Raw genomic sequence first — 27,108 nt, 5'->3', positions numbered from 1 at the left:
AGCAACCAATGAATTGGGAGAAAATATTTGCAAATCATGTGTCTGATAAGGGATTAATATCCAGAGTTTATAAAGGACTCTTTGAACTCAACAATGACAGAACAACCCAGTTAAAAATGGGCAAAGGACGTAAATAGACTTTTCTCCAAGAAGATATACAAATGGTCAATAAGCACATAAAAAGATGCTCAAGTTACTAGTTGTTAGGAAAATGCAAATCAAAAGCCCAATGAGATATCAATTTATACCCATTAAGATGACTGCCATCAAAAAGCAAAATAACAAAGTGTTGGTAAGAAATGTGGAGAAATTGGAACACTTTTGCCAGGTTGGTGGGAATAGAAAATGGTGAAGTTGTTTTGAAAAAGTATGGCTGTTCATCAAAAATTAAACACAGACTTCTGTATTTTCCAGCAGTTCCACTTATGGACGTCTACTCAAACAAATTGAAAGCAGGGTCTTGAAGAGATGTTTGTACACACATATTCATACCAATATTATTTCTAATAGCCAAAAGGTGGAAGCAAGCCGTATGTTCCTCAACTAATGAATTAATAAACAAAACATGTTCAGCAGAATGAATAAACAAAACATATTCAGCATTGTAAAGCAATGAAATTCTAACACATGTTACAGTATCAATGAACCTTGAAGACATTTTGCTAAGTGAAATAAGCCAGCCACAAAAGGACAAATACTGTATGACTGCACTTACATGAGGTTCCTAACGTAGATATCTTGTGATGTCAACCAAAAAGCCAAGTCTTGGATGCAGTGTTAGTTGTTGATGAGCCAAGTTGATGATTTTTCCTTAGCTCCTATGATGCGCTGTTTTCGGCAGACAGAAAGGTCTCTTCAGTACCAGGTGTCTCAGCCTCACATCATTTCCTCCAGCAGACAGTTAAGTCTGCAAACATTTCATCTAGCAAAGTTGAGAGTTTAGAGTTTTGTGCCATTCAACTGTTTCATGAGGTTAGTTTTATGCTGTTCCTTTGTTAAATTGTTACAAAATAATGTGATGAATGTGCTTAAGCTTTTTGGACTTGCAAAATACTGAGTTTCCGTTGAATAAGAAGTGAACGCTAACAATGACCATTGAGGGTAACATGTTAATTTTGTTAAACTTTTCATAGAACACATGTTAAACTTTTCATAGAACACAACAAAGAGTCATTCTCTAATGTTGTGCTTATTATGAATACTATAGCTGTACGTTCTTTAGTCTCTTCAAAATCCTCCTCAGTTCCATGAGTAAATATAACTATCTGGGTTGTATTACTTGCATCTCTCTGTTTTGATCAGCTGCCATTAGAAATACCATAAACAACTTGTCTTTTTCCATGAAGTTTATGCAGTAAGTTCTCAGACCTACACTGAGCAACATGATTGTTTACAGTTGGATTTAAATTTGTCAGTGCTTCATTTTACACACACATTTTTTGCCATGTTGCATAAAATACCTTTAAACTTACCATCTCTAACTGCTTGGGGAGTATAAGCAATAAGTAGCTGCAGTTTATAGAAGCAGTACTCTGTGCTATGCTGTACTTAGTCGCTCAGTTGTGTCCAACTCTGCAACCCCATAGATTTTAGCCCGCCAGGCTTCTCTGTCCATGGGGATTCTCCAGGAAAGAATACTGGAGTGGGTTGCTGTGCCGTCTTTCAGGGGATCTTCCCAGCCTGTGATCAAACCCAGGTCTCCTGCATTGCAGGCAGATTCTTTAGCAACTTAAGCCACCAGGGAAGCCTAAACTCATTTATGTTCAAAAACAATCCCTACAGAAAATGTCAGTCCGTTTGAGCTTTGTTTTTATTTCTTTTTTTAATAAATCACCTATATTTTCAAAACATGGTCATGGTTCTCAACATAGTTGTTTAATAATATCATCATAAGCTTCCAATACCAGAGCGCTTTGTTTGCTAAACACATAGGAATATACTTAATTATTGAAGGGATTATATGTTTTCTTGAAACTTGCCTCTCATGCCCACCCCCCCAACTTTTGATTGAGATGTGGATAAGAAATGATTTTACCTTCCTTTTAAAATCGCTTAAAGAAAATCAAAACCTCCCAGTCTACGTATTGGAAGTGGTGGAGGCTGTGGCAGCTTGAGTGCATTGTATCTAAAAGGTACAGCTGCAGTTAACTTCCAGGTTAAAACTAATTTTTATATGAAATCACCCACTCAGTTTGTAAATGTTGGCAACTAATGCAGAATAAACTTCATGGGCAAAGAGACACACAGTGAGCTCGCTCAGATGTGTGACCAACAGTTTTCTTTTTCTCCCCAGAACCTTCACAGTCAGCCTTTCCTCCGCCTCCTGGTCAGCCCAGCTGCTGCTTCGAGGATAAGACTTAGGGATAAGATTTAAAATTTGCAGCCATTTTCATCTTCCTGTTGGTAGAAATTAAAGCTACCAGTAAAAATATGACCTGCTTGTGTTTAGCTTTCTATTTAATGAAATTGCAGTCTCCTCACTTAAAGATACTGGAATGAGCATGGATCTAATAGAACACTGCAACAGAGGATGATTAGCACTTGCCTTAAAAAAATAAAACCGTGGGACAAAGCCTGTTTTCATGAGCAATTATCTGTTTTTATTTTCATTAAATTACAATTAGTTTACAGTTCATTTACCGTGAATAAGTCTTTAAAAGTACACGAGTTGAATTTCTCAGAATTTGATGTTTTATCTAAACTGAAGGAGAAATGCTAAGCTTGGTGGACCTGTCATTCCTCTTAGTGAATGAGCTAAGGGAAAGGAGGCTGCCCCCAGCCCCCTCCACTACTGTGCATCTTTTGGTTCCTGACATAGTAATGATTATGGATTGGATTCAGGAACATGCCAGCTATGTTGCCAGTGATGGACAGTGTCAGAATCACTTAATAGTGATACAAGATTCTCAAGTGATTTTAAGTTTTAATAATTTTATAAAGTAATGAAGAAATGAGATTAAATTTTGAACTCGTTTTCCAGTTACTTAATTTTAACATACAAACTTCTGGCCCTGGTTTGTTTTTACAATAGAAGAAATGAAAAATTGAGATGTTAAAACGAAAGGGTGTCAAGTCATTGCACGCGTTTTCTGTCTCATCCACGCTGTAGGGGGAACGCAGCGACTGCCGCGTGCCATTGGGATGTCCCTGGCAAAAGAGCTCATCTTCTCTGCGCGTGTGCTTGATGGCCAAGAAGCCAAGTCAGTGGGCTTGATCAGCCATGTTCTAGAACAGAACCAGGAGGGGGACGCCGCCTACAGAAAGGCCTTGGACCTAGCAAGAGAGTTTTTACCTCAGGTATTTAACTACATTTCTTTTTTTTTTTTTTGCTCTTTGTTATAACCTTACAACAAATTGACAAAACCAGTGATCATCTTACCTACCTATAATGTCCTTTGCTTGCTTTCCAAGTACAGAAGTGTACAGGTAGCTGTAAAACTAGAAATCGTATACTGGATTAATATTAAGAGCCTTTAGAATTAAGATTTGAAGGTAATTCAAGGCCCTTACTGTAGCTGTACATTGATAATATATTACATGCGTGTTTATCACATGCAACAGAGATTCCCAGCAACTTAAGTTGTTTGCCAGCTAGTCCTCCTGACCTGAACTGTACACATGGGCTTTCACGCTGGATTGTCCCCAAACTGAAACACAAATAAATAAGGAGCCCACAGTCCATTATGTCAAGCGAGCTTTCATTGAGATCACTTAACTTGAGATAACCTGCTTAAATAGCACCAGTTTGTTTATCTTACTGTGTTTGTTTTCATGGTGATGGAGACCTTGTTTTAACTCCTTTGTGCACAATCCACTTCTTCAGAAGTACACTTCAAGTCTGGGAATCACTGCACATTTACTCACAGATCTTAATCCTCGTGAGCAGTAGTATTAATAATAAACAGAGCGTCAAGGGACCTGTTTCAAGGGTCTCTTGGTTCTCTCACTCTTTCAGAAGTATTTTTCAAATAGTCCTTTGTTTGGAAATCATAGATTAAAGGATTTTTACTAAATAAACAATTAGTGATTTGTCTTTATTCCCAATGGATTGTAAAACTTTTATTGTCCCCTAACCAAGCAGAGGAGAAGGCAATGGCACCCCACTCCAGTACTCCTGCCTGAAAAATCACATGGATGGAGGAGCCTGGTAGGCTTCAGTCCATGGGATCATTAAGAGTGAGACATGGCTGAGCGACTTCACTTTCACTTTTCACTTTCATGCACTGGAGAAGGAAATGGTAACCCTACCCAGTGTTCTTGGCCTGGAGAATCCCGGGGACGAGGGAGCCTGGTGGGCTGCCATCTATGGGGTCGCACAGAGTCGGACACGACTGAAGCGACTTAGCAGTAGCAGCAGCAGCAACCAAGCAGAGACATTACTTTGCCAACAAAGGTCCGTCTAGTCAAGGCTATGGTTTTTCCAGTAGTCATGTATGGATGTGAGAGTTGAACTGTGAAGAAGGCTGAGTGCTGAAGAATTGATGCTTTTAAACTGTGGTGTTGGAGAAGACTCTTGAGAGTCCCTTGGACTGCAAGGAGATCCAACCAGTCCATTCTGGAGGAGGTCAGCCCTGGGTGTTCTTTGGAAGGAATGATGCTAAAGCTGAAACTCCAGTACTTTGGCCACCTCATACGAAGAGTTGACTCATTGGAAAAGACTCTGATGCTGGGAGGGATTGGGGACAGGAGGAGAAGGGGACAACAGGATGAGATGGCTGGATGGCATCACCGACTCGATGTATATGAGTTTGAGTGAACTCTGGGAGTTGGTGATGGACAAGGAGGCCTGGCGTGCTGCGATTCATGGGGTCGCAAAGATTCAGACACGACTAAGCGACTGAACTGAACTGAACTGAACCGAACCATTTCTGGAGTCAAAATCACTTCCTCTCTAACGCAAACAGTATTTGTAACCTCTTTTGAGGCCATAAGTTCTTTTGGGAACTCTCATCATTCTCTCTAGAAAAATGCATGCACCCTTCACATTTGTTCGGGGTTCTGTATCCAGTTTCAGGAGGCATCCTTGGAGTTCTTTGTTGTGAGACAGAGCCCAGGTCTGCTGTGGCACACCTGTCCCCTGCAAGCTGTCAGATGAGGCCTCTCAATTGAGTTGGTTTCTAAAGCCACACTGCCTAGTGTTGGTGCTATTTCAGTCCTTCTCAATTAAGTAAACTCTTTCAGGGTGGGGCCCTTATATATGTTCATTCCCTGTATGAGGTATCGCACAGCATTATACTCTGAATCGATAGCTAATACAAGACTTTCACTACTTTAAGAAAAGCTCTCACTGTAACTTTAGTATTAATGTTTCTTCAAAATGTTAAGGAAACATCTAGCTAAAGAGAGATTAAAGGTGTACACATATCAGGAGAAGTGATAGTTTAACTCCATACAGATTTAGCAACTTCCTCTAGCTTAAAACTTGACGACCAGTGCATGTCTCAATTAAAATAAAGCAGTGTTTTTAAGGAAGGTTTGGGCGTAATTCCAGTTCTGAGATTCACAGCCTTTCACAGCCTCCCATGGTCCTTGGATGTGAGTGTTCAGCTCCCTGTTACAGATCTCTGCCAGGGTGGCGGGTGGCTCATTAGCCCCTCGGTGCCTCTGTGGTTCCATTCTTTATCTCACTCCTGAGAACTGGCGCTCTCATATGCTGTCTCGCTCGCGCACATGCGTGCTCTCTCTTTCTCTTTCTGTCTCTCTCAGTGCCCGCAGCTCACCCCACCCTAGAGCCTCCTCCTCCCCACCTCCAAACTGACATCTGGCTGCACCCTGCCATGTGGTAAACCAGGCTGTCCTCATCGTCCCTTTTGTCTGAAGGACACCCCTCTGAGAACATTAATTGCTAACATTATTTTTCCCCCAGCTGAAGGGAGATGTCAGATGACTTTGGAAAATGTGTAACTATGAAACTCTATGCATGTTACAAAACAGAATTTAAGATGGAATAATCTTTATTTTTAAAGATCTTGTTACTAAATGATTAGTCTCTGAGTAATTAGGAAACTTCTAAACAATTAGGATATCTGCGTGATTTCTGTATTTGTGTGTATCTACTTCTGTTTTTCTATCTGAGGGGGAAAATGGTTTGTATATATAGCAGAGACACTGGTTTCATATTTTAAAAGAGAAGCTAATTGAATAAGCCTTATATCTAATAGTGTTTTCACTTTCCTATTTTTTCAGTTTCCTAAACCTTGCTGCCCAAAGTGTGGTCTGTGTACTAGCAGTCCAGGCATCCCCTGGGAGCACGGCCCATCCCCGACCCCTGAATCAGTATCACCGTTTTAACAAGGGACCTGGGGACTTGTGTGCATGTGGAAGTCTGGCCAGCATTTGTCTGGGTCAGCTGGTGATAAAAGTGAAAGGATAAAATTCTCATTGAGAAAAGTACTCTGTTTGTTTTGTTTTATTTTGTGTTTTCATGAATTGTTGTTCTTAAAAAGAAAACTAGCACATACAAATTACATTTGAAAGAATTCTATCTAATATACTTGCGTAAGTCTCAGAAAATTGCAGGGTCTTAAATTTTTTCAGCATATGATTTAGGAAGAGAATTTAGGTAGGTTAAAACTGATAGCCAAAAAAAAAAAAAAAAGGCATTTTTCATGCCATCATGCACTTATCGTGCATTTATGCACTTATTGGAGTCCTTTGTTGTGCCTCTTATTTAGAGCCTCTTGCATTTTAATTCAAAAGGTGCTTTAAACTATACATGAATTCTAATTCATCACTCATAACAATTTTCAGGAATTTAAAATGTGATCGAATAAATTCCATCTGGAGGATTGTGGTTTTCTAAGACAAAACCTTCTCACAGAGGACTCTCAGTTTTGACCCTCACACATCTTGAAGGACTCATTTGGACTTGCAGCTTTTGTGTAATGTGGGAGTACCGCCTGGAGGACATGTCTTTACTAGTACATCATCATTGTGATGAATTACTGATGCCCAGGGAAGAACGATACAGATCCACTACCTAAAACAGATGATATCTGCATTCCCATGTTAATCAAGACCTTCAGCGTCAATCTCTAGTCATGTCCAACTTGTTGTAACCCCATGGACTGCAGCATGCCAGGCTTCCCTGTCCATCACCAACTCCTGGAGCTGACTCAAACTCATGTCCATCAAGTCAGTGATGCCATCCAACCGTCTCATCCTCTGTCATCCCCTTCTCCTCCTGACTTCAGTCTTTCCCAGCACCTGGGTCTTTTCCAGTGAGTCAGTTCTTTGTATCAGGTGACCAAAGTATTGGAGCTTCAGCTTCAGCATCAGTCCTTCCAGTGAATATTCAGGACTGATTTCCTTTAGGGTTGACTGGTTTGATCTCGTTACAGTCCAAAGGACTCTCAAGAGTCTTCTCAAACACCATTTCAAAAGCATCAATTCTTCTGTGCTCAGCTTTCTTTGTAGTCCAACTCTCACATCCATACATGACCACTGGAAAAACCATAGCTTTGACTAGACGGATCTTTGTTGGCAAAGTAATGTCTCTGCTTTTCAATACGCTGTCTAGTTTGGTCATAGGTTTTCTTCCAAGAGGCAAGTGTCTTTTAATTTCATGGCTACAGTCACCATCTGCTGTGATTTTGGAGCCTAAGAAAATAAAGTCTGTCGCTGTTTCCATTGTTTCCCCATCTATTTGCCATGAAGTGATGGGATCAGATGCCATGATCTTAGTTTTCTGCATGTTGAGTTTTAAACCAGATTAAACTTTCACTCTTTCACTTTCATCAAGAGGCTCTTTAGTTTCTCTTCACTTTCTGCCATAAGGGTGATGTCATCTGCATATCAGAAGTTGTTGATACTTCTTCTGGCAGTCTTGATTCCAGTTTGTGCTTCATCCAGCCTGGCATTTCACATGATGTACTCTGCATATAAGTTAAATAAGCAGGGTGACAATATACAGCCCAACCTTCTGTCAAACCACTGATAGGTATGTTAATTGTACCAAACACTCTTACCTCCTTTTCTTTTTCCTACTTAACTTGTAGGAAGATTTGCTGAACAATGGAAAGCCCTCTACTGGACACATGCCACCTGCTGACCTCCAAACATCTAGTGTGCTGTGCTGTGCTCTAGCATGCTGTGGGCTCTGCATCATATGGTGGTGCAGTAGTTTGTTACAATTATGATTTATTACTAATTAAAAGCCTTGCTTGCGTGCTTAGTCGCTCAGTTGTGTCTGACTCTTTGTGACCGTTTTGGGATTTTTCAGGCAAGAATACTGGAGTAGGTTGGTGTTCTTCCTGTGGAATATCTTCCCAGCCCAGTGATTAAGCCTGCATCTCCTACATCGCAGGTGATTCCCCATCAGGGAAGCCCAAAGGCCTTGCAAATCTCCTAAAATGAATTTTCCGTCAGTTGTCTTACAGCCATTGTTGCTTCTATACTATGGATCCAGCAAAGGGAATTTCTGAATTTGACTGAGATGTCCAACATGATTTGCGTAAATAACACTTAAAATATGTTTTGTTTGAATTTTAGGGACCTGTTGCAATGAGAGTGGCAAAATTAGCAATTAATCAAGGAATGGAGGTGAGTGTCCTAAGCTTTTTGTTGGAATAGGTAGTGGAGATTAACTTAAATGAACCATTATTTTTTCATATTCTAAAATATTTACTTTACTGCTGTGATTACTGAAAGCTATTGAGGTGTTTTTTAGCTGCATTAGTGATTTCATTCTGCTTCTAGCTGTAGTTGATTCCGTGTCATAATCACAGAATTCAGTAATTTCACTTGTGCCCTGCAGCATATAACATGCTTATTATTTTTGCCATTGAGTTAATAGACTTATTGGCTAGTAGTTCATAGAAAACCAAAACAAGAGTATTCTGTGTATTCTCAGCACCATTATCATACTACCAAAAAAAAAAAAATGTTCTAAGGAGAGCTTCCTGTTCCAAAGCTCCTACTAAGCATGGAGACCATCTTTAACTTCTCCATGTGCCTCCTTCTTACATAGGGTTTCCCTATGTGAACCCTGTAGGGAGCCCTGGGGTTACTCTGGAGATACAGTCCAAAGGAGTGGAGGCCTTAGGACAGGGGAGAGAGAAGCAGGCCAAGGGATCCATGCAGCCACCCATTTACTTTGGGCTTTGCATTATAGCAGTTGTATCTTGGATAAATTATATGAATTTTAAAAAAGATACTTCTTCCTTACAGCCCCAGAAGTGCTATATTTTCCTGGGCTTCATAGCAGTAAAACAGGGTTGAATTTTTTAGCCGTAAATACATTAAAAAAATTTTTAAAGGCATTTGATTGGGTTTTAAAAATTCTTTCCTTCTCCAGGAGGTGTTTCTGACCCAGGGATTAAACCTGGGTCTCTTTCATTGCAAGCAAATTCTTTGCTGTCTGAGCTGCCAGGCAATATATAGATATATCTTATGTACTTTATAAAGACTTCACCTAGATTAAGTCATTTAATCTTCCAGTAACCCCATTTGGTAGATACTATAATTAGCTACTGGTTCAAATGCACCTCTCTGAGGCAAAAGAGCTTAAGGAACCTGTGTAAGCAAGGCTACACAGCTTGCATATAGTAGAGTCAGAATTTGAACCCAGGCAAACTAAGTTATGCTGGTCATACTTCTGATTTGCTGTATTACATCAAAGAATTCTGTTCTTTTGGAATAAGGGTTAAATTTGAATTTATTTTGATATACCATATTTTTAAAAAGTAATTCTTGCTAAAATGAGTTATATTTTTATTATCAGGTTGATTTAGTAACAGGATTAGCCATAGAAGAAGCATGTTATGCTCAGGTATGTGATAAAATCTCTATAATTCAGTGCAGATACCCCTTACCTTCTGTATAAGTCAACTAAATTATATATCATGAGCAGATTCGACTCATGCTTATTACAAAATCATACAAATGGGTTGAAATTGTTTGTTTCTTTTCTTTAATTATCACCAGCTCTTGTGACTGATTCTGTTTCACTTAATGATGACTCCTGTCTACATACTTTAGAAAACCTTTGGAATAATTGTTAGTAGCATTTGTTCTGTAGATGTGTCTCTGGCTCATGTTGTGTTTTCTGGGTGTGGTTTGAACCCTCACTCCAGAGCAGAGAGATGGGAGGAAGGCAGCTATGACCATGTGCCTCTAGGGAACATCAGAGTTTGAGACTCACTGACTTTTCCTGATGTTCTGAACCTTTTCTCCTACCCACTGAAATTTTGTTCACTAATAATTACATACAGTTTTCTTTTTTATACACAAATTAATAGGGCTTTTTGTAGAGGAACAAATCTTCCTTCCTCCCTTCCTTTCTTCTGTCCTTTTTTTGAATGAAAGATAACATTTTGTTTTAGGGCATGTAAAGTGGCATAAGAGTTTTGTTCTGGGTTTTCTGAGAATCGGAAACTGTGTTAGCTTCTGTTTAAGCATGGCAGAATCATGAATTAGAAGCAAGAGCTAGAGTGTTAACTGTAGTCTGTGTATATAAATTGCCACCTGTCATTGATGAACACATGCCATGAATGAACTAAATTACAAACCTCTTACAAATGGACAACCTCAGAGTCTGAAGAAAAATTTTAAAAGCATATTTGGCCACACCTTATCAAATGTTAAGGAACAGGAATCATACAAAGTAGTCTGTCAGACCACAAGGGAATTAAATTAAAACTCAGTAAAAGAAAGATAGATGGAACCTTACCTATTAATAGTGAGATTTAATCTTTTTAATAAGATTGAACAGTGTGCTTCTAAATGTCATGTGTCAAAGAGAAAGTTTCAAGAGGACTTAACATACATTTTGAGCTAAATCAAAATGAAAATACAGCTTATCAAAATTTGTGGGAATACATAAAAAATAATGTTTAGAGAGAAATTTATAGCATTAAATGTGTATATTAGAAAAGAAAGTTCTGAAATCAGTTTATCAGAAATGCAAGAAAGGTTATTATTCCCAATCCTGTCGACACTGAAAGGATAAAAGAATACTGTGAACTATGTATGGCCACAAATCTGATAACCTAGATGAAATAGACCAATTCCTTGAAAGATAAAATATACCAAAATTCATGCAAGGAAAAACGGATAATCTGAATAGTCCTGTGTTTTTTATACAGATTAAATCAATAATTAATAAGCGTCTGAAATAGCACCAAGCCCAGATAGTTTTCACTGGTGAATTCTACCAAACATTTAATGAAGAAATGATACCAGTTATCTACAGTCTTTCCAGAAAATAGAAGCAGAGGGAGTATTTCCTAACTTATTCCATTAGGACAATGCATGTGTGAGTGCTGGCACTTAGGTCGTGTCCGACTCTTTGCAACCCTGTGGACTGCAGCCTGCCAGGCTCCTCTGTCCATGGGATTCTTCATGCAAGAATACTGGAGTGCGTTGTCTTGCTCTCCTCCAGGGGATCTTCTGAAGCCAGGGATCAAACCTTCATCTGTTACATCTCCTGCATTGGCAGGCAGGTTCTTTACCATCAGTGCCATCTGGGAAGCCCAAGGACAGTATTACCCTCATAACAAAACTAAAGATATTACAAGAAAGGAAAACTGTAACCACTATCTCTCATGAATATAGATATAGAAATCCTCAACAAAATAATAGCAAACTAAGTTCAGCAATCTATAAAAGGAATTATATGCTACAACCAAGTAATATTTTTTCCCCAGATATGCAAGGCTGGTTCAGCACTCAGAAATCAATACAATCCAAGCTAAAGAAGGAACTCTGGTGAAAGAAATCACTATTTAAATAAATAGATAGCTCATATTCAAGGATAGCAAGACTCAATATTTTAAGATATCACTTCTTCCCAATTTGATCATACGTGTAGTGCAATCCCAATAAAAATACCAGAAAGCTATTTTCTTAATACTGGCAAACCAGTTCTAAAGTTTCTATGTAAAGTCCAGAGACATAGATGAGCCACCACACTAGTAAGGAACAAGGTTGGAGGAATGACACTGCTCATATTTTAAGACTCACAGTAAAGCTGCAGTAATCAAGGAAGTGTGGCTCTGGCAAAAATAAAGACAAATAGGCTGATGAAACAGAATAGGGAACTCAGAAATAGATTCATACAAATGTAGTCAGCTTATCTTTGACAAAAGAGCAAAGGCAATTCAATGAAGAAAAGTAGTCTTGAAAATCAATAGTACTAAAAGCATGTGGACATTCAACTACAAAAAAAATAAAATAAAATTAACCTTATACCTTTTATAAAAACTGAAAATGACCTATAGACTTATTTTTAAATGTAAAATGAAAATCTATAAAACTTCTTGAAGTTAGCATAGTAGAAATTCTAGGTGACCTCAAGTTTGGCACTGGCTTTTTATATATAATGCCAAAAGTGTAATTCATGAAAGAAAAAGAATTTATGTTTATTAAAATTAACTTACTACTCTGCAAAAGACACTGAAGAGAATGGAAAGATAAGCCATAGACTGGGAAAAATATATTTGCAAAACATATCTGATAAAGGACTTATATCCAAGATACAAAAAGAACTTTTAAATCTCAAATAGCTTTTATAGTAAGAAATAGTAAGAAGATAACTCATTAAGAAGAAGATATAAGGTCTGAAGAGATACCTCACCAAAGCAGGTATACAGAAGGCAGATAAGCATAAGTAAATATGGTCCACATCATATGACATTAAGAAATGCACATAAAAACAGGATTTCACAGTTTAGCCATTTCTTACATAATTTTACCACATGACCTAAAGTGATCATCCAAGTTTGCATCTACCCAAATGAGTTGAAAACCCATGTCCACACAACAGCTACACAGTGGTGTTTATTATAGCAGCTTTATAAAGCTGCTGTTCCTAAGTTTTGTAAAACTTGGAAACAACCAAGATGACCTTCTGTAGGTGAATGAATAAAAGCTGTGGTATTAATATATCCATTCAGTGGGGTGTTTATTACTCAGCAGTGAAAGGAAGTGAGCTACTCTGCCAGGAAAAGACAAGAAGGAACCTTAAATACATATTGCTAAATAATGAATTTGAATCTTAAAAGTACATACTCTATGACTCCCAGCTATGTGACATTCTGGAAAAGACATGGGGTGGTGGGGAGGGTGGTCAGGGATGACTAGGTAAAGCATTAGGGATGTGTAGCCAGTGAACTTGTTTTCTGTCATGCTGTAATTAATGGTGGATACATGACATTACGTGTTTGTCAAAACGCATAGAATTTCCCTAATGTTACTATGGACTGGTTAATAATACTGTGTCAGTATAGGCTCACTAGTCATAACAAATATACCACATGAATAAAGGATGTTAATAATAGGGGAAACAGTGAGGGGCTTGAGGGGAGTATATGGGACTCTGAACTTTCTGCTTAGGTTTTTAGTAGACCTAAAATTGTCTAAAAAATAAACTCTTAATTGTATTGAAGTATGTTCAATAAAATGGAAGAAAAAAGCATATTGGAATTAGAATGATAAATTTGTTCATGTAATTTAAATTGTTCAGATGATTTCACCATTTTAGATCGTCTTCTAATTAGTTTCCTTAGATAAAGCCCATTAAACTTTTATAGTTGTTTTTTCATTTTGGGCACAGATAACATACTGTTTTGCTTCTCTTAGACTATTCCAACAAAAGACAGACTTGAAGGTCTTCTTGCTTTTAAAGAGAAAAGGACCCCTCGCTATAAAGGAGAATAGAAGGAACAGAAATCTTTAAAATGCCAGTGTAATAAATAATACTCCTGGAAGTACCTTTCAGATCCACATATGCCTCAGCACCTGGAGTTGCAGTGACCAAAGTGAAGAACGAGTTATCTGTACTGAATTAAGTATCTGGAGTGGGCCCATCTGCGTACTTTGTTCAAATATGTATCATCATACTCATTCAGATTTGTAAGCTAGTTGTGTGCACTGTCAAAAACACCAATTCAAAATTAGGTATACATTTTTAAATACCTCCTGCATATGAGGCTTTCTGTTCTTAATTTTTTAATGTGAATAATTTATATATTATACACTCTAGGAAAAAATATTGATTGTATGTCTCCTGTGCTATAGTATGAAAATAAATTTTATTTCTATACACCAAAAATGTGAAGTTATACCAAATAAAGTTTCTAAGGGATTGTATATACATGCACCTACAGACTTACATCATACTGAAAAAGGAGTTGATAGGATTCTGAGTGAAAATTACCAAGTATGAATAAAATTAGTGAAAAGAAAACTTGGAAATTTTTTCTCTTACCCCATTCTTTTTATATTGAATAAGTCATTGCATGTTGGATTTTAGAAGAATCCACCTGTCTATTGCTGATTCTGTCAGGTGACCTCTTTACGTAGTCAGTCTGAGAATACAGTGTGGATGGTGGAGAATTAATCCAGTCAGAGATTGGGGCCAAGGGCCTTGTACAGCCAACTGGAGGCCTGGAACAACCTCGAAGCCCTCCTAGCCAGTGGCCTGGCTCCCTGGCCTAACCCAGAAGTAAAGTGGTGTACCAAGGTTGGCCCATTGAAGTGCCTTGGTCGTGGATTAAGGGTGAAGCGGAGTTTGCTCTTCACTTCCTCTCCCTAGCTATTTGTACCTGATTTCAGTAAGGAAAGAAGGTGAACACGGCAACCCTTTCTCCCCCACCTAACAACCATCATACCTTTCTAACCCTGTCCAGGTAAGCACCTAGGGATGGAGGGGCTCTGGGGTCATGTGAGTTTATATGGCCTTGCCTGGGGGGCAGATAGGAAATATGTGGGAATTAGCTATGTAATTCAACAAAAGGGAGACGAACAGTACACTCCCTGGATGAATCTGAGCTACCTTTATTTTGTATTCATTTTATCAAACCGTTCACTGCTTTCTGGGGCTGCATCCAGGGCTGAGTCCAGCAGCACAGGCAAAGCCTCCCTTTTCTGGGACCCACCCACTCCTGTTATTTGCCAGCTCTGGGGTGCCGCACTGTCCCCAAACACTGCAGCTGTGCTTCATTTTAGTGAAGTCAAGTTCAGCACGTGGGTGACTGCCTGTTTGGTGCATTTCCACACTCACCACAGCTTCTTCGTTCTTGGAAAGCATAGACTTGGAATTTTTGAAATCATCGAAACTTCGTTTTTAATTTGAGAAATTGAACTCTCGGTCTCGACTCTAAAATCCTTGAGAGAGAGAAGCATGAACTTACCCTCAGCTGACGGACACCCTGCCAAGAGGCAGGCCTGCTTACAGCTCACACCCTTGTGCTATGGGCAGCCCCGTGCCCTGTCGCCTTTGCCACTGACACTATGCAGACTGTGACGTTGGCTCAGCTGACCAGCGTTGTATGAAAGGAGCTTATTAAAATTTATGTTTGGCTTTGGTGATTGTATCTGCTGGTGTGTACACTTTGCTGACAAAGTTGTACCTACTTCATTTCCTACAGGATAACTTGCAAATAAAGTGCTGGTCCTTGTTCTCATGGTCCTTTAAAGGCATTACAGACTCAATGGTTGTGAGTTTGAGTAAACTCTGGGAGTTGGTGTTGGACAGGGAGGCCTGGTGTGCTGCAGTCCATGGGGTCGCAAAGAGTCAGACATGACTGAGCAACTGAACTAAACGTTTCAGGACCATTTTTCTCTGTCCATGACATATTCAAAGGTCACTTCCTTTCTGAATAGGAAATAATTAGGTTCATGGGGAAAATTGAGTGTGCTGAGTGACTTGTCTCTCCTGCCTTGGATTTGTAGTCTGCTGCTGATTGAACACCATTTAACAAGTTCTGATTAAGTCACTGGAGTAGATCTGAAAGCAAAGACATCCTCCTGTAGTAACTTCCACGTGTCTGCTCAGCTGTCTACAGATATTTGCATTTCTCTTGTTTTTCCCTTTAGCAGAGCAGTCTTGCTGGAAAGTGGTCCTAACACTTCATCCAGGTTGAGGTCCAATGGCTGGTGGTCGGGGGAGGTAGGAGAGCTGCTTTTTCCAAAGGGAGCACCTGCTCTCACAGGTGAGCCCCAACTTGTTTTCTTTTCCTCCAGAACTTAGAGTGTTTTCAAGTCCTTAAACTGAAACCACGTCAAGTTGACGCAGTAAGCCGGAAATGCAGTGGATGTAGCCATAGATTCAGATGAAGTTAAAGGCGGCTGAGAGAGAGGGAGGGTGATTAACCAGGCACTTTTACAATTCAGGGCAAAAACATTTCGTGTTATCTCGAGCAGGAGACCTACTAGCCTTGAGGTAACGTAGTGCTGGTTAATTTATAACTTATCTGGAAGGAAAAGAGGTATCCAAGTTACAGTGGTTCTGAGTCAAGAGAGGACTTATAATCGTAGCTTAGAGAAGACTCGGATTTCCTGTGATTCGTTTTCTGTGATTTAAATGGTCATTTCAAGTTTGTGTTGTTTTCAATAAAAAACACCTGGCTTTCCTGTGCTTTTTTTTTTCCCCCTTCTGCTGTCAAAAAAATTGGCTTGTCATACAGACTTTTTCTGACAGTACATAGAATAGCGCTCTGGATACGGACTAGAGTAATTGGGTGTCATTTTGTGGATAGTGTAATTACAGAAAATGCTTGTTTTTTGAATGGACTCATAGCTGGCTACCCGCTGGCCCATTTCCTCACTTGATCTCCACTCCATCTTCTAGTTAAGGGAGGCCCTACATTTTTTTTTGATTTGGTGTCCAAAATCCTGACAGGCAAACATTTTAAATGTTTAATCCTTCTGTTATTGTCTACTCACCTAGTTAAATATTAACTAATGTGTATATCGACATTTATTGGATTTTATCAGAAGACAGAAATTTTCTCATATTTAAACAAGACATGTACATGCATCACAAAAGAAAAAATAACAGCATTTCAAAGTTACTTGATATTTTGATAAAATGAAGAGACATTCTTCTGTGTTGATGAAACAGGCTACAGATTGTGAGATGTGGTTGGGGATATTTTGGCAGGTAGGAGGATGAAAAACTGCTTAAAATATTTGTGGATCTCAAGCCCTGAAAACTTACTGTTTCAGATGGGAACATCCCAAAACTCAGCTACCCCTCAGAGGGCTGGCTCCTAATCATCAAACAGTTTGGTTCACAGTGTTTGTTTTCCAAACCAAACCCCAGGGTAGTATGAGAGAGCTGGTTACCTGGTGGAGAGAATAAAAGGCCCCAAGGACCCTCGAAGACACACACATCCCAAGTGGTCAGGGCCAGCCTTTGTGACACTCATCCATGCAGCACCAGCTTCAAAGTAGGAAGGTGGCCCTGCTACAGTGAGGTGACCTTTCCCTGGGACCAGCAAAGTGAGCTCATGGCCACTAGGGTGTCAATCCCATTTTGAAGTATAGAAAACACAGTATTACATGTTTGGATTCAAGGGAACAGTTTGACAATATCATTGAGGATATTAATGTGCAAGAGACGAGAATTAGAGCTGGGTATTGTTAGGATGATCATGACTACAACTTACGAAGCCCTAAATACCTCCAGGTGTGTCCATTTGCAGTTGTTTACTCTTCATAGCGTCCAGGGAAGGAGAGGTGCTGGTTATTCCTGGAATCCAGAGCAGGAAACGAACACAGTTTGATGACGGGTGGTGGAGTCCGGGACTGAACCTGAGACTGTTGACTTGTCATTACTTTTAAGCCTGAAAACAGCTGAACAGCACAACCAAAGACTACCAATAGATGTGTGTCAACCTTTGCTCAAAGTGGTTCTAGTTTTCTTGTGACTTGGCGAGACACTAAGTGTGCATATTGAGGGATCAGAAGACAGGAGCAGACTGTGATGGTTAAAGCGATGCCTGCTCAGTGTCTCTAAACTAAGCCCTTTGGCTATCTGGTCACATCTAGTACTTAAAAACCTTAGGAAATGGGTTTGTCATTTTATCGTTTAAGAAACTGAAGCCAGAGCTATGTCTGTGGCGGGCATTCTGAATTCAGAGCCCCCGACGCTCATCATGACACCTAGAGGATATGGAGCCAGTCTTGGCAGCTGTGAACAGTGAGTCGAGGACTCGTGTTTGGTAAGAATACACATCGGAAAGAAGCGCGTGTGGGTCAAGAGCACCCCATGCTGCTTCTGGGGAAGAATGATGAGCCTCTTGCTCTTACTCTACACTAGTCAGGGCCACCCCGAGTCTTGTATTCATTTCTCAATGTCACGGTTTCAGGTGCTTGTAAATTTACTTTGTGCTTTTTTGGAAAGCACATGGTGGGTTGGCTGCCTGTCTACTCCCCACATCTCACAGGTGTTCTTCACCCAAGTTTCAACTCTTCTGAAACCAGTGATGAGGCCCTTTGGTAAAAGCATCTCCTCCCTCTGAGCCTGTTTCTTCACCTATAAAGGAATCCAATAGTTGTTTGTGATCCCTGCAAAGACAGATTGGATGTGTCCCTGCAAAAGGGCTGTGGAATCAGTAAGGTCATCTTCTACAGAAGCGGTGGTGATGTTTGATTTTTTTCATGTTTCAAAAGAGACCTGTTGGAACAAGTAGGCGCATTTCACAACCACCGCCCAGTTCAGGGTCATGTTCAGGAACCTGGATGTTCACCAAGGAAACGAGGTTGGGGAAATCTGGTGACTGTTTTTAACTACAGTGTGAAACTGGAACCTTCGAGGCTGCCAGGGGCCAGAGGAAGCCACACAGGTCCCCACCCCCAACACTCCTCTTCTGCTCTGTTCTGTGTTTATCCACACACAGAGATGAGGCTATGATCAATAGGGGAAGCTGCTTCCATACTCCCAGGCCCGGAAGCAGCTCCCTGCCACTGAGGTTAAAGAAGAAAGTGGGCAAGGGGTTGGGGCAGAGGACAGTTGCTCCAACTCAGCTCTGTCCCAGAAGTCATCCAATGGCTCCCCTTCAACCCCAACACAGGCTGAAGAGATGGGAAATACGCGGCTGCAAGGACAGCTCACTAGCGAGTTGGGTCATAAAGAAGCACCGAGAGCAGTGACCTAAGTTGGTCTGTATTTAATAACTACTTTGGCCCTTGGGATAATCCATAATTTAGCAGTAGTTCTTTTAATATTTTGAGAAAAAGTATCAGGCTTCTCTTGGGGCTCAGACAGTAAAGAATCTGCCTGCAATGCAGGAGACCCGGGTTCGATCCCTGGGTTGGGAAGATCCCCTGGAAAAGAGAATGGCTACCCATTTCAGTACTCTTGCCTGAAGAATTCCATGGACAGAGGAACCTGGCGGGCTACAGTCTGCAGGGTTGCAAAATGTCAGTCACGACTGAGCCGCTACCAGTTTCGCTTTCATCCTCAGGCCTGAATGCCGTGCTTATAGTACCAGTTTCGAGGGCTGGGGAGGGGGGATTGTCCATTTTCTCATCGCCCTGTTGGCTTTCACGTGGCTGCCTGGTGGGCTCCCTGTCCCTTAGGAGACTCTAGGAGATTTGCTCCCTATGGCCACTGAACCGTGGGAGCATGGTGGGTTGGCTGCCTGTCTACTCCCCACATCTCACTGCCGAGATTCAGTCCTAACGCCTTTTCAAAGACTGATTGTCAAATGTTCTGCAAACACAGTCTCTTATGAACCCATTTCACAGAGCAGGGCCTGAATTCTAAGAGAAATAGTGAAAATCACCATGGCATCAAGCGACAGCTCACGAAAGAACTGTGTTGTTTTAGTCGTGCTGTTCACAGGCCAAGGTTTCAGAGGCACTGGGATGGGCAAATGCACTTCTTGACCTTTTTGAAAGTAGTCTAAGTCACTTTCACTTTCAGCCTCTAAACCTTTCTGAATGAATCCTTTGTGCAGTTTACAGAAAGTGAAGAGCAGTTTGGCAACTGAGAAAAGTTCAAACTCCTCACCGCCTCTCCTACATTGAGTAACATTTCTTTTGAGTTGTCTATTAACACTGTTCTGAAACAAACTTTTTATGAAGCCTAGAACTTGCTCATGAGTGGCCTTATTTTGAGCATTTTAAAAATACAAGAAATGTGTTTTGTGCCATAAAAGACAGGAAATGACATCCCACATCTGACTTGGGGGAAAGAAATGTAATTATTGGAGTGGTTTGATTGGGATAATTATGCACGCTGTGCATACTACCTATCAGTGACTCAGATGCTTACAGGACACAAAGAAAGGTGTTCATCTAATATGAAAGGTACTGTTTTTGCTATGGTCTTTGTGGGAATGTGTATGTGGCTTGTTATTGTCCAACCACTCTTCTAAAAAGACTAACAGGGTGTGTTTCCCAGCCCATCCATGACACTGGTACTCCTGAGTTTAGGTAGAGTGTGTGATCTCTCATTTACTATGGGTATTAAAAAATGTTCGCTTGCGTAGATCTGAAAATATATGTCAAATTTCCTGAAAAACTAGACAGACCTGGCATTTTTAAGTTCCCCCAGGCATAAGCTTGTCTTGGAAAGTGAATATGAGGAGTATTGTAGTTAGAGGGACCAGGGAAAGGAGCCAGCCAAGTCCTGGCCTGGACCAGGCCTACCTGGCTGAGGTCTTCAGCAGATTCAGAATGGAGGCCACATCTATGAGGGAAAAAAAAGACTTCATCTTGTCTATTCATTCAACCTGAGAACAAGGATTTCCAAAGCTGCTGGAACCTGAAAAAGGCATCACCAAGGTGTGTTTTGGGGACTCTACTCCATAACTTCTGAGTTGATTCTGTGTTTGGAGCCCTAAAATTGATATTGAGATAAAAGCCACCTTGATAAACTTTCCTTTGGACTGTAATTCACATACCATAAAGGTCACCCATTCAGGTGTACAAGTCTGCGATTTTAGTATGTTCACAGTTGTACAACAATGACCACTGTCTAATTCTAGATATTTTCATCACCCTGAAAAGAAGCCCTGTACCCATTATCAGTCAGTCCTGATTGCCCCTCCCCCCAGCCCCTAGTAATCACTAATCTACTTTCTGTCTCTGAATTTGTCTACTTTAAATACTTCATATAAATAGAATTATACAATATATAGTCCTTTATGTCTGATTTTTTTCCACTCAATGTTTTCAAGACGTATTCATGGTGTAACATGTATCAATACTTATTTTTATGACTGCAAATATTCTACTGTATGTATATACCACATTTTGTTTATCCATTCATCAGCTGATGATGATTTTTTTATAGTCGTTTCCACTTTTTGGTTGTTATAAATAATGCTGCTGTGAGCATGGGTGTACAAGTATTTGTTGGGAAATATGTTGTCATTTCAATAGTTTGTGTCTTTTTTGGATTTTTTCTGTTTCACTTAGGTTATCTAATTTGTTCACACACAGTTGTTTATAGTATTCCTTTACATGACCCTTTTTCATTACTGATTTTAATACTTAGTCTTCTCTTTTTTTTTTAATGTCAGTCTGGGTTTGTCAATTTTGTTGCTATTTAAAGAGGCAAATTTTTATTTTGTTGATTTTTCTTCATTGTTTTCTTGTTCTCTATTTCATTTATTTTGACCCTAATATTTATTATATCCTTTCTTCTACTTGGTTTGGGTCTAGTTTGCTCATATTTTTCTAATTCCTTATGATAGAATGTTAGGTTATTTGATTTGAGATCTTCTTAACTTAGGCATTTACAACTATGCAAGTATCTCTAAGAATGCTTTGGTTCTATCCCATAAATTTTGATATGTTTGTGGAAAAGTTAGTATAACAGGTCTGAACTGCTATCCTTGGGAAGTACTGATTCAAGGTTGATCCTTGGTCTGCAGTTGGGAGCTTAGATGATGTACAATTCCCACCATTTGCAGAACTGATAAATTATATCTAAACTGTTTGTACAGACAATATGGTTTATGCTAAACATCTGATTTCCTTTTTTGATTACAGAGTTTGGATATTTGCCAGTTGGGGTATGCCTACATGATTACTCCCCAGCAAAAACCCTGGTCTCTGAGTCTCTAATGAGATGTTGGACACACTTCACATATTGTTATAATTTATTACTAGAGGAGTTAAACTTATCCTGTGTGACTCCGCTTGGAGAACACCCTCAGAAGCATGTGACCGTCTCCCCTGATCTTTGCCCCTGCCTTGTTTCATTTGCTGCTTTTGCTTGGTATCCTTTTGATTGTGTAGTATGCCATAGCTGTTAATATTTGCTGAATCCTGTGACTCCTTCTAGTGAATTACTGAATCTGAAGACGGTATTGGGACACTGACATGCAATTTTGTTTTCATTCATCTCAATGTATTTTATAATTTGCCTTGTGTTATTTGTCTTTTGACCCTTTGGGGTTTTTAGGATTGTGTTCTTAAATTTTAACAGCCTTGTGAATATCCCAGATTCCTTGTAATATTGATTTTGAATTTAATTTCATATTGTTTGGTGAACCCACTTCAGTCACATCATTGTATAACTTCAGTTCTTGGCATTTTAATAAGACTTGTTTTATGGCCTAACATATAATTTATCCTGAACTGCTATCCTTGGGGTCGCACAGAGTCGGACATGAATGAAGTGACTTAGCAGCAGTGTAATCTATCCTGGAAAAGATTTCACGTGTATATGAGAAGAATGTGTATTCTGCCGTTAGTGGATGAAGTGTTTTATTAAATCTCATTAGTTTGTAGTCTTGCTTTGTCCTTTTATTTCCTACTTGATCATCTGTCTAGTTGGTCTGTCCATTATAGAAAGGGAGGAATTGATGTCTGCAACTATTATTGTTGAATTGTGTATTTCTCCCTTCAGTTCTTTCATTTTTTCATTAATTTTCAACTTTGCTGTTATGCATATATATTTATAAGTATTATGTCTTCTTGGTGGATTAACAATTTTATTATTATGAAGTGTTCTCCTTTATTTTATCTATACCAACTGTTTTTATTTTTGTTCAGTCGCTCAGTCATGTCCAACTCTGCAACCCCATGGACGCAGCATGTGAGGCTTCCCTGTCCTTCACTATCTCCCAGAGTTTTTATCTTAAAGTTTGTTTTATCTAATTTACATGGTATAGTTTTCCAGTCCTTTTGCTTTCAACCTACTTATGTCTTTGAATCTAAAGCATGTCTCGTGTAGACAGCGCAAAGTTGGATTATGTTATTTTAATTCATTCTGCTCCTTCTTCCTGTTGAAGGAGTGTTTAACCATTTACAATTAATGTAATTATTGATAAGGTGATATTTACATCTGCCATTTTGCTATTTACTACATGTCACATCTTTTTGTTCCTCTCTTATTGAATTACTGCTTTCTTTGTGTTCAACAGATAATTACTAGTGTACCATTTTAATTCATAATAGTTTTTTGGGAAATTACAACCTTAACTTACAAATCTATCTTGGATTAATACCAACTTAATTCCAATAGTACATAAAACATCTGCTCTAATGTAGCTTTGTACCCTTCTCTTCCTCTGTACTACTATCACCATGTAAATTAAATCTTTATGCATTATAAATCTGTAAGAATAGCTTTATAAAGATTAACTTATGCAGTTGAATTCCAGGGGGAAGGATAAAGTTACAAACTGAAAAACAATTTCTACTGCTTTTAATATGTGTATAACAATTTGTTTTATCAGTACACCTAATTTTTTGCATGGATTTGAATTATCCTCTTCTTGTTTAGTTGCTAAGTCTCTTAGTTGCTAAGACTCTTTTGCGACCCCATGGACTGTACCCCACCAGGCTCCTCTGTCCAGGGATTTCCCAGGCAACAATACTAGCATGTTGGTGCATGTCATGAATGCTTGGTCAGGCAATTGGCAACTTTGGTTTAGTCTTCACTTCCTATTTGTGCAGAGCCTCAAGGTCAACCAGAGGTAAGAGGGCCTCCTCAAGTCATTCCCGATGGTGTATACAGTCCTGCATGCGCCCATTGCATTCTACATTACTAGGAATATGTCAGAGCTTTACATAGCCCCTTGTGGACATCTCATTCACCCTTTTCTCATTTTCAGTGTTTTGGTCAGTTTCTTGTTTGTGTCAACTGTAATCACTGCCTCAGACTATTTGGATGCTAAACAGTTGTCACTGGTTGTTTTCCACAAGTACTCTGCTGAAAAATCTGTTCACAATGAGGGAGCTCTGAGTCAGGTCAGATAAAAGCAAGCCTTTTGATATGAGTGGGGTTTTCCCACTAATTGATTTTCCAAGGAGCTGCCAGACAGGTCAGATAATACAAATTTCTAGGAGGAGGGCTGTGGGAAGGCTATAGACGTGGTAGTCAGGCCACAGCTGTGCTGATTTTGAGGTTGTTGGCTTTCAAGATACACAAGGGATTTAGAAAGGAGGCTCTATATACAACAGGCACCACAACTAGAGAAAGCCTGTGTGCATCAATGAAGACCCACCACAGCCAAAACTAAATAAATAAATCTTTAAAAAGTCACAGAGCTTAATGTTCTCATTGAGATTCAGTCATCTTTCATGATTAAATGTTCTTTGGATTGTTACAAGCCTTTGGTTGAATTCCAAAGTTCTGTAAACTTTAATTTTAACAATTATTGCTTCCATAGAGGAGGAGATTTTTGGAGATTCTCATTGTACCATTCCCACTGATGTCACTCATCCAGCTGATTCTAATGCAACTGTGTGTATCAAGCGATATTATTGATAAATAAGGTATTCAGAGTAGCTGTCTGACCTCTGGTACATCAGAATTTATGTCTATTGAATAAACTGATGTTTGTTGAATAAAAATAATATATTAATCATTAACTATCAATATTAAGAATATATTAATAATTATCACCAATATAGTATTTACTGTTGTTATTATTTCAGCCCCAAATATTTGCAGCCAAAATGTAAAGTTTATTTGCAGTCAGTAAAGGATAGGGTTTATTGCTGTGTTGTCTTTTAATTGTATGCTCTGAAGATGGACTCAGGAAACAGATATTTTCTGCTCCAGCTGAGGCTGCCCCCTCCTTATCATGAGTTGGCTTGGTCTGCTGAGAATTTGTATTCATTCATCCATCAGTGGCTAAACTGATAGCTGAAGATTAAAGCAAGTCAATCCATAAATGCAGAGTTCAAATAATAAAAGTCAAGAGTTAATTATTGCAATTCTAGCATTTATAAGTGTTTTATGTTTTTGGAGAAATATAAACTTTTCTTCTATGTGGTTAAATTCATGTTCCATTGTTGAACATGAAGACTGTAATGACAAAGCAGCTTATTAATTTGACCTTGTTAGATCTTGGGCAAGATTTCAAATACAGTAAGAGTTTGTTAATGACAGAATCCAAGAGTTATTTTCCTACAAGAAAAAGTATAATGAAAATAACACTTACTGATTTGATTATTTCTAATATCTGCTGGGAAACCAGCTATATTCCAGTTGGTACCTAGAATGTATAATTGTCCCTGGGTTAAGTTTCAGAAGAATTTTTTAGTTACAGTGTCGTTGAAAACAACAGGTAGTTTTTCAGAGTCCTTACACCTCTACTGGCACTGTTAATTCTCACAGCTCCTCAAACATATTGGCCATTGTTAACATGGCTAATTACTGGTGTGCTTCACTAGAGTCTGTGTTGATGTTACAGAAACAGTTTATGCTACACAGACTCTTTATTCATGTAGTAATTACAGCATGTTTGTCCTATTTCGCAAGTGTTCTCTTTGGATAATACTGGCAAGATTAAGTAATAGTTTCTCGCTAACAGTATTGCTCAAGAACATCAAACATGATGGATTGAGATTTGATGTATTACACGTATGATTTGGCTCCTAGCATCTTTGAGCTTTTACCTTTCTTATGTATAAAATAATCTTACAGTGGGGCTATGTCTATTGTTTCCAACACAAATGCCAGGAACTATTTGAGCAAAATATTTGATTTTCATTTTAATGGATAGTTTTTGTAATGACCAAGTGTAACACATCCCAGCCAGCCACAGCTCTGTGCCAGAAACCAGGGACTTCAAAGAGTCTTCTTTTTAGAACTCCAAAGGAACCAAAATGTCTATTTCACCATATCATCCAACTTAATTATTGGCAATAAGTGACTGTTGGCAGGAAGGATGCATCACATGGTTCCAGTTCTGCTTCAGGAAAGGTCAATAGGAGGCACAAACTGGCCTGCATTGTGCAGACGTGGGCTTGGATCCCCGACACGTGCTTCAAAACCCATTATGCAATGTGCCGCTCACTGATTCATGGCTGCTTGCACAAGTTTTTCATTACCCTGAATACAAGCATACTGGGAATGATTAACTTTGTGACATAACTCTCATCACGCCACTATGGAAGATTCAAACAGAGTTCCAAAATCACGTGCTTCAGAAATAACCGAATGTGTTTTGGCTTCTTAATGGGTCTGTGATTAACAACTGCTTTAAAGCTACTGAGTGAAACAGAGAAACCTATTTGGGAATTTTGTCCAGAGAAGGGGGTTTCATGAGCTTGGTTCATGCATAAACACTTCTATTTTGTTTTAGTTTTGCCTTTTGTATTCTAATTTGCTATGAAAAACATCAGATCTATTTTTGCAATGCTCCATCTTATGAGCTCAAAACTGAATATACAGTTTTTTTTTCTTTATTTTTTATATTATAGTTGATTAACAATGTTGTGTTAGTTTCAGGTGTACAGCGAAGTGATTCAGTAACACATATTTTTGTATCTATTATTTCTCAAGTTCTTTTCCCATTTAGGTTATTACAGAGTACAGAGTATTGAGCACCATTCTCTGTGCTATGCAGTAGGTTCTGTTTATCATTTTATACATAGTAGTGTGAATATACAGTTGCTATTATTTAACATTTTGGGGCCACAAAGCTATGTCTCTCATATCCCCCAACATGACAGATAAGTTAATATGATGCTTGTTATTAATTTCACATGATTAAATAGTAAATTAAAATTTTGCATCTTGTTAAAGATTTTTAAATCTTCATTGAGTACAGTGTGACATGCTTGGGGATAAGGACTCTTTGATATGAATGTGAGGAAATCAACTAAAGTGGCTTAGGCACAAAGGAGTTTCATGATTCTCAGCATGGAACTTGGACAGACAGGGGAACCAGGGTCTCAGGGCTTCAGGACAGTCTTCACTTCTTGTCATGTGTCCTCTGGCATATGGCTTCATCCTCTGGCTGGTCTCAGCTCCACGCTGCCTGCCTGACCACTAAGGAAGAAGGGGGACTCTCTTCATTCAGGTCTAACTCAGAATCTCCCAGGAGTGGCCTCTGGTGGGCCTTGTAGATCACATGTCCCCTTTGTGGCCACAGCAGTGGACATTATAAGTGGGGGATGTGAAAGAAAGTG

General features: G+C 39.2%; 1 protein-coding gene across 3 annotated transcripts in view; it reads left to right on the top strand.

Annotated features, from left to right (window-relative positions):
• AUH (AU RNA binding methylglutaconyl-CoA hydratase) overlaps positions 1 to 26,721 on the top strand; it is a 201,106-nt gene extending 174,385 nt beyond the window's left edge. The window contains exons 7-10 of one of the 3 annotated variants that reach the window (XM_042242981.2): positions 3,110 to 3,297; positions 8,491 to 8,541; positions 9,722 to 9,769; positions 21,727 to 26,721. In XM_042242981.2, coding sequence (XP_042098915.1) covers positions 3,110 to 3,297; positions 8,491 to 8,541; positions 9,722 to 9,769; positions 21,727 to 21,801 — 362 coding nt within the window. In that variant the 3' untranslated portion in view covers positions 21,802 to 26,721. Of the gene's footprint in view, positions 1 to 3,109; positions 3,298 to 8,490; positions 8,542 to 9,721; positions 9,770 to 13,578; positions 15,421 to 21,726 lie in introns of those variants that run through there. The other 2 variants (XM_027964186.3, XM_027964187.3) reach the window with 2 other exon arrangements.
• The last annotated feature ends 387 nt before the right edge of the window (positions 26,722 to 27,108 follow it).

The sequence above is a fragment of the Ovis aries genome, chromosome 2 (genome assembly GCF_016772045.2).
Source record: "Ovis aries strain OAR_USU_Benz2616 breed Rambouillet chromosome 2, ARS-UI_Ramb_v3.0, whole genome shotgun sequence".
Classification (NCBI taxonomy): Eukaryota; Metazoa; Chordata; class Mammalia; order Artiodactyla; family Bovidae; genus Ovis; species Ovis aries.
This window is presented reverse-complemented; position numbering and strand designations above follow the sequence as displayed.